The sequence below is a fragment of the Ananas comosus genome, unplaced genomic scaffold, assembly GCF_001540865.1.
Source record: "Ananas comosus cultivar F153 unplaced genomic scaffold, ASM154086v1, whole genome shotgun sequence".
NCBI classification, from domain to species: Eukaryota; Viridiplantae; Streptophyta; class Magnoliopsida; order Poales; family Bromeliaceae; genus Ananas; species Ananas comosus.
The window spans coordinates 122501-130848 of NW_017891402.1; the positions used below are offsets into that span (position 1 = coordinate 122501).

Consider the following 8348-nt stretch of genomic DNA (forward strand, 5'->3'; position numbering starts at 1 on the left):
TCTATGAGAAGAAATACGGCACCCACGATTCCCAGTAGTAAGTCGTCGGCATATCGCGCGTAACAAATTCTGATTAATAAGTCATGGGTTTTAAAGGGGGCCTGCTTACGGGCCAGGCCTCTCTCTGACCTGATAACTAGTATCGCCTCCCCGCCCAGCTCTATAAGCAGGCCCCTTCTTTTGCAATACTTAATAAGGTCTCTCATGGCCAAATTCTTATAAAAGCCTTCTCTACCATAGAATTCGGCCTTCGGGGTCAACCCAGCGGCTTCTATGAGGAAGGCGGCGCAAAGGAGGCTCGAGGGCTTGTTAAGGAAGGCGGCAAGGGCCGCTGAAGGGGGGAAAACGAAAGGCCTTTTCTGGTCTCCCCTTCGCCGGGGGGTGCTTGTGGGGGGGGTGTGCCACGACGAAACAAGGGAATGAAAGGTCGCTTTGCGTTGGATGCTCTTTACCCTCCCCACAATGAGGGCTCTGTTGTCTTGGGGAGCTTTGAAGCTTGCTTCTTCTCCTGACTTTTCTTGGTCATCAATACGACGACCTGTCCTTAATAGAACCGATCTGATTCTCAGAACAAGAGGAATTTCGTGCTTCTGTCGGATCCTCCCTATCTCCTGATCGAGCTTGTGTAGGTAGATGTTGCCTGGTAGGGCCGATAGTAGTACACTGTGTGGGACGGAGTAAGGGCCCTTCTCACCTCCTACGAGTCGTCCGGCGGAAAACCGTTTCTGAGTGGGGTAAAAGAACTTGGGATCGTCGATCTCTTCCTTCAAGATTGAGATGAATCGATGTCGGTCGATGGTGTGAAAACACTTCCTGATGTCGAATTCCAAAAACCAGCGAGAGGTTCCCCACTCTTCTTTGATCCGTCTTAGGGCCGAGTGGCAGCCTCGACCCGAGCGGAAGTGCGATGTGTCTGGAAACTCGGGATCGTAAATGGATTCGGGTACCATTCTGATCGCCTCTTTCATGATCTTTTCTATGGGTAGAACTAGTGTTCGCGGTCTAAACTTCGACCCTTCTTTCTTTCTTCATTTTAAAAAAGGGGAGCAAAGCCTGTTTTTTGCTCCCTCTATTGATAGATCAGGGGCCCTCCAGCCGGCCTGAACGAAAGGCTCTTTCAGGAAGTAGTCCCATCACCCTCGGGCCCGGCGCCAACCAAGAGGAGGCGGGGCTCTCTCCAACCATTCCGAAGAGCCGAGATCTCGTAAAGGAAAAATGAGCTAGCTCAGCTGGTTTGGACCCGCGTGAATCAGTTCAGTGAAGTAAGGGAGCCTAAAGTTAAGGCTTTTCCAAGCCTTGCCGATAGGCGGCTCATGGCTCGCTCAGTTCGCTCGCGGAGTTCTTTAGATCAGTAGATCTAGATAGAGTCTCGCTCATAAAGGAAGAGTAGCGCGCTAGCGCGGCTCGCTTCGCTTTTCGACGCGGAGCTCGCAGCTGTCGAAGCCTGCTGAAAAACGGAAGGGCGTGCGTTAGCACTACGGCTTTTCAGTCTCCCTTTGCTGGTTCCGAACTCTCACTGATCCCAGAGATCCGCTTTTTCTTTTAATCTCAGGAAGGCTTTCTCGGGGAGAAAGCTGGTTGGGGAACTGCTAAACGACCTAAAAGAGGAGACTGACTCTGACCTTTCAAAGTCCTATCTCATCTGGTTGATAGTTGAAGGTACGTGCGATGGTACCATGGACATAAACGAGGTCGAGCATATTTTTAATGATCTCAAACTAAAGCGTACCTAAAGCGTGCCCTGGATATGAAAAAGGGATTTGAGCCAGAAGAAGATGAGGATCTATCACCAGATGAGGAAATGGAAACAACTAAGTATTAGTTAGGTTTAGGTTGCGGAAATGGTAACAGCGGCCCCAAAATTGTAAGGTTTTTTTATTAAAAAAAAAAGGAATGGGATGGGGTATTCATCGTTAACTACAAAAGTAAGCACCTCTCGATACTTGATAATTATCAAGTATCGAGAGACTAGGCTTTTCATTAAAGTAGAAGGAGACAAACAGAGGTACTCTTGCCGATGGAAGAAATTCCATCGTCGTAAGGGAAAGCCTTGGTCAATCAACTCACTGCCATTGACCAGGGGAGGGGGGAACAATCTGACGAGCGAGATCGTAACACGTGAACAACAAATCATACCGATAGGTTGATAGTTTGATGTTGGTACGGCCTGTGGTCACAGGAACGATCGGCGGTCGTAGCATGACCTCAAGAGTACCTTCATTTTACAGCATATAGAGGTGTACCAATCCCACCATGATCGCCAGAGCAAGATTCATTCTTTAATCGCTACCAGATCAAACATGAGACCAGCATCCTAAAAAAGAAAAAGGAAGGCTAAATTTGGAAATCCTTATCTTTCGGCTTTTTAAAGAAGATAGGCCATTACAAAAAACAAGGTATAACAGTATCCTATCCTATCAGGATTTTACAACCTGAATACCAAGGGAAGGGGGGACCACTATGAGGAGAGAGCATAATTAGTAAATGCCGACGCCATCTTTGACTTTTTTTTTTGATGGTGGGCGGCGCCATAAACTCGATAACCAGCACCGCAGAGTCAATAAATTCAACTAAATAGAATCCTAAAACAATCTTATTCGAGCACACACGGGACACACAGCAATCAAATTCACACAAGCGGCAATCATCCGAGCAGAGAATGGAGAAGGGAAATATACGGAGTTTCCCTGACGAATGAGAAAGCCTTTGGCAAACTCCTTGCAAAAAGATCGTGATATGAGAGATTTCTCTTTTGATATGACAACCTGAAGGAAGCTCAGCCATGATGGCCTGATACTGTAATGCTACTTTCTCATCGGCGATGACAAGGTCATCGCCCCAAATTGCATATGCTTAAAACCGAACGTCCGGGATACACCGCCGCCATCCATCCAAACGATAAGATGATGGGTCAATGCGAATGAAGTCCCATAGCCAAGAAAACAAAGAGGTTGACCAGTGTTGAAACAAAAAAGAGGACCTAAACGGTCAGCAGTTGCGCGTTTAAATGGTAAATGAAAACGCACCCATCTCAACAAATAGGTCATCCATGCAGAACACCAACCAAACAAACAGCTGCCCGAGGATTTTCTCAGTCATACCCATTAAGAAATAAGGTCCGTTGCTGATTTCAAAGAAAAGGAAAAGAAAACGGATCGCCCGGCTACCCTACCATTTGAAGCGAAGAGGCCAACATTTCATTTATATCGAGCGTCCCATCGGACGGATCGAAGGATCCTCATCAACCGGAGCGGTTTTGCCAACCCTTGAGGGATAGGAGTTACAATTGGCAAAAATGCGGGCAAAGCCCGCACCCTCAACAGAACACGCTAGTCGGACTCCAGGTATAGGGCACCAACATCAACTGTATTGGCAGATAGCTCATACAATCAACGCCAGCACGCGTCCCACCCTAAACTTAATAAGATGGTCCAACCAGAACACAGTTCTCTTAGTCCAATGGTAAGGACCAATGACAGAAAGGGTATTCACAGACTCATAAAGAGTGCGCTCTGGAGAGGCACAAGGCCTCAGCGGAGCTGCAGCTTCTGTTGGTAGGGCTGCACTGAAGTGATACCATAAAGACGTTTGCCCATGGATGGAGTATAAGACCAACTCGGAACCGATAACCGACGTTCAACTGGTATCGAGTCATCACGGGGGACCACCCCAATGGATAGCATATCAAGCCCTGTTTGATTGATGAGGAGGCTAATCCACTTAATTCCCCTTTGTTTGGGGGCCCCGGGTCAGGAGAGAGAAGTATGAGCTAAATGATAGAAGGCAATCCCTTTGCCTGCCCATTCATACATCTGGAGTCTTTCCCTGGGAAGCCAATGGAAAGCTCTCATCGTTCTATCCTATCCCCTTGACTCGAAAGAAAACTCTACTCCTCGCCCAGGGACGCCCTTGATCGCCTGAAATGCTCCTTCTATCCCACCCTACCCGGCCTCACCCTTCTCTTTCTTCTTTTGTTCCCCGCCCAGCTCGCTTGCTTGCGGAGAGACCACTTCCCCATTTTGGAACCGAAAGAGCCTAAATCGGGAACAAAGCACTTGCAGAGAAAGCAACCTAAGGATGACAATGGATGAGATTACCTATCCTTGTTTGCCGGGACAGAACGAAGGAGAGAACAGAGCTTTTTTCCTTTGAACCGAGATGACCACTTCTTCCTGCTGGCAGTTCGGGCTACCCCCTTCTTTCGTGAATGAGACAATGACGTGCTTCGCCGCGATGGATCACATCGCTTGACTCTCAAAGAGAGATTGAGCTTTTCGATAGTCTTTCTTTCTGTCCTGTGTGAACGAAGAATTGAATGAAAGAATGGTTGGAAAGAAAGAAATGCAATAACTAGAACCGTATGTATATGGATTTACAAAAACTGCATCATGGGTAGAAACTACAAAGGATATATCGAAGTAGTTCTGACGATTCAGTAATATTATTATTAGTTTTTAGTTACTTCGACCCAATAGATCTTAATGATCAAACTACATGAAAAAATAAGTAATAATTCATTGGTTGATTGTATCATTAACCATTTCTTTTTCTTTTTTTTGGCTCGAGAATTGAGACAGTTGAATTTTACTATAGTAAAATTAGCTCCCGAAGTATTATAAATTCTAGTAGTTGAGACTATGATATAGTAGGGTATCTGAAATAGATCAAATTAGTAGATTGTGTCTCACGTATATACTTATTAATAATAAATAATAAAAAGGAAACATGTTGATTATATCATAATAAGGAGGAACCTAAAATTCTAGTTCGTCATGGGTAGGGACACTATTGCCGATCTAATAACTTCTATTCTATAAGAAATGCTGACATGGATAAAAAAGGAAGGGTTCGAATAGCATCTACTAATATCACCGAAAACATTGTGAAAATACTTCTACGAGAAGGTTTTATTGAAAACGTTCGGAAACGGAAAGTCAAAAATCTTTCTTGGTTTCAACTCTGCGACATAGAAAGACTAGAAAAGGAATATATAAAACTAGAACCATTTAAAAGCGTATCAGCCGACCCGGCTTACGAATTTATTCCAACTATCAACGAATTCCTAAGATTTTAGGTGGAATGGGAATTGTAATTCTTTCTACTTCTCGAGGTATAATAACAGATCGAGAAGCTCGACTAGAAAGAATTGGAGGAGAAATTATGTGTTATATATGGTAATCCTCCACCTCTGGTATCCGAATTTGATCTCAAACTTCCTATCCTAAAAGTAAAATTGAGAGGAAAAGTGAGTTATATAACTCTTCCTCCATTAGTTGATACTTCAAGGAGGTTACCTGGAATGAAAGATATTCTTGAGGGTTTAATTACTGAATCACTTCCCAACGGTATGTTCCGGGTCCGTTTAGATAATGAAGATCTAATTCTAGGATATGTTTCAGGGAGGATCCGGCGCAGTTTTATACGGATACTACCGGGAGATAGAGTAAAAATTGAAGTAAGTCGTTATGATTCAACCAGGGGACGTATAATTTATAGACTTCGCAACAAAGATTCGAACGATTAGGTTATTTTTTTAAACATGGGGATACAATTCGAAGTTCAAAAGAAATTCAAGAGACTTTTTTTCTTCCAAGAAGTTGATTCTGAATTAAGGTAAGGAATAAATAATATGAAAATAAGGGTCGTCAAATTTGTGAAAAATGTCGACTGATTCGTGGGCGCGGACGAATTTTAGTGATTTGTTCCAATCCGAAACATAAACAGAGACAAGGGTAATCTTTCTAAAAAAGAACTTGACTTTCAAAAATAAGTACCATATGTAAAAAAAAAAGTAAAGGATCCTCATGAAATGGATATCTCCGTATCTTTTCTTTTTGTATATTTCTGACTCATAAATATGAGATGATAAAATATGACAAAAGCTATACCAAGAATTGGTTCACGTAGGAATGGGCGTATTGGTTCACGTAAGAATGGACGTAGAATACCAAAAGGCCTTATTCACGTTCAAGCGAGTTAAAACTATACCATTATAACTGTTACATATGTACGAGGTCGGGTGCTTTCTTGGGCCTCCGCTGGTACTTCTGGATTCAAAGGCACAAGAAGAGGAACACCTTATGCTGCTCAAGCCGCTGCAGTAAATGCTATTCGTACAGTGGTTGATCAGGGTATGCAACGAGCATAAGTTATGATAAAGGGTCCTGGTCTCGGAAGAGATGCAGCATTACGAGCCATTCGTAGAAGTGGTATATTATTTAGTTTCGTACGTGATGTAACACCTATGCCACATAATGGATGTCGACCTCCTAAAAAAAGACGTGTGTAGAAATAAGAATTAAACCGATTTCAAGAGGATTCAATGATAAAAAATAAAATTTTAGTATAGTATGGTTCGAGAGGAAGTAGCAGGATCCACTCGAACACTACAGTGGAAGTGTGTTGAATCTTAAGTATACAGTAAGCATATTTATCATGGTCGTTTCATTCTGTCACCACTTATGAAAGGTCAAGCTGATACCATCGGTATTGCCATGCGAAGGGCTTTACTTGGAGAAATAGAAGGAAGATGTATCACACGTGCAAAATCTGAGAAGGTGCCACATGAATATTCTACTATAGTAGGTATTGAGGAATCAGTACATGAAATCTTACTAAATTTGAAAGAAATTGTATTGAGAAGTAATCTCTATGGAGTTAGAGACGCATCGATTTGCGTCAGGGGTCCTAGATACGTAACCGCTCAAGATATCATCTCACCACCTTCCGTGGAAATAGTTGACACGACACAACATATAGCTAACCTGACGAAACCAATTGATTTGCGTATTGGATTACAAATCAAGAGAGATCGCGGATATCGTATGGAACCCACAAATAACTCTCAAGATGGAAGTTATCCTATAGATGATGCTGTATCCATGCCTGTTCGAAATGCGAATCATAGTATTCATTCTTATGGGAATGGGAATGAAAAACAAGAGATACTTTTTATAGAAATATGGACAAATGGAAGTTTAACTCCTAAGGAAGCACTTTATGAGGCTTCTCGTAATTTGATTGATTTATTTATTCCTTTTCTACATGCGGAGGAAGAGGACATAAATTTCGAAGAAAATAAAAACATACTCTACCCTTTTTAACCTTTCAAGATAGATTAACTAATCTAAAGAAAAACAAAAAAGGAATTCCATTGAATTGTATTTTTATTGACCAATTAGAATTGCCTTCCAGGACCTATAATTGTCTCAAAAGGTCCAATAATGTATGTATATTGGACCTTTTGAGTAACAGTCAAGAAGATCTTATGAGAATTGAATATTTTCGCATGGAAGATGTAAAACAAATATAGGGCACTCTACAGAAGCATTTCGCAATTGAAATGAGACCTAAGACCTCTAACCTAAATGAAATTACTAGATTTAATCTATTCCCATTTTAAAAGGGTCAATTTAAATAAATAAAGAAATCGATCAAAAAAGAAAGGGGCGAGCGAAGTGATAGAAAAAGAACTTTGTTCTTTGTTAGTCCTATCTATAAGAGGAGAGCATAATATATATGTGTAACCTATTCTTTCGTTTTCTCGGGCCACTGGCCATCCGCCGGGAGTTTAGGGTTTAATACCGATATTTTAGCAACAAATCCAATAAATCTAAGTGTAGTGATTGATGTTTTGATTTTTTTTTTTTTTTTGAAAGGGAGTGTGTGCGAGTTGTGTATTTCAAGAATAGGTTGGATCGATCCGGCTGCACTTTTTTTATAGTATTTTTAGGAAAAAAAAAAATAGGAAAAAAGGTGCACGATCTCGACGAATTACTTCTGAATAAATTAAGAAATCATATGGTTGAACCATAGCATTTCGTGACTCATTGGTAAATCAACTTTGATTCTCTATCAACCAATAATGTGAGACCATTAACATGCTTAAAGCTAAACTGTTTGAAGTCCAGGCAAAACATGGTACTCTTTCTACGACTACGTTAGTACCGAAATGGTTTAAAAATGAATAGTTGGTAATTTATCTGATATAGAACACTCATATCGATAAAATGATTTGAACCATTTACTAGAAAAAAAAAAGCCTTGCCCCTTTTTTATCCAATGCCGAATCGACGACCTATGTATAAAAAAAGAGGAATTTTGTGGATTTGAAGAAAAAAGGAAAAAATCTAATAATTTTTTATTTTCATTTTCAATTTATTTAATTAAAAAAAATGGAATTTAATTAAAAACAAATACAAATAAAGAAACAACTTTGCTGACAATTATCGATTTTGATCTGGTCGGAAGAGTCCTCCTAATATTTATTCTGGTCTTGTATCAGTTTAGATATCTTTGAATACAAACTGAAAAGAAAAAAGAGAGGGTAGGCTCAAACCATTAATAAA

At 41.1% G+C, this 8348-nt stretch overlaps 1 protein-coding gene across 1 annotated transcript in view; it reads right to left on the reverse strand.

Moving 5' to 3' along the window:
- LOC109704895 overlaps positions 1 to 3141 on the reverse strand; it is a 5915-nt gene extending 2774 nt beyond the window's left edge. Inside the window, exon 1 of the mRNA XM_020225678.1 lies at positions 1 to 3141. This exon is cut by the window's left edge and continues 2774 nt beyond it. Coding sequence (XP_020081267.1) covers positions 1 to 968 — 968 coding nt within the window. The 5' untranslated portion in view covers positions 969 to 3141.
- Between the last annotated feature and the right edge of the window lie 5207 nt (positions 3142 to 8348).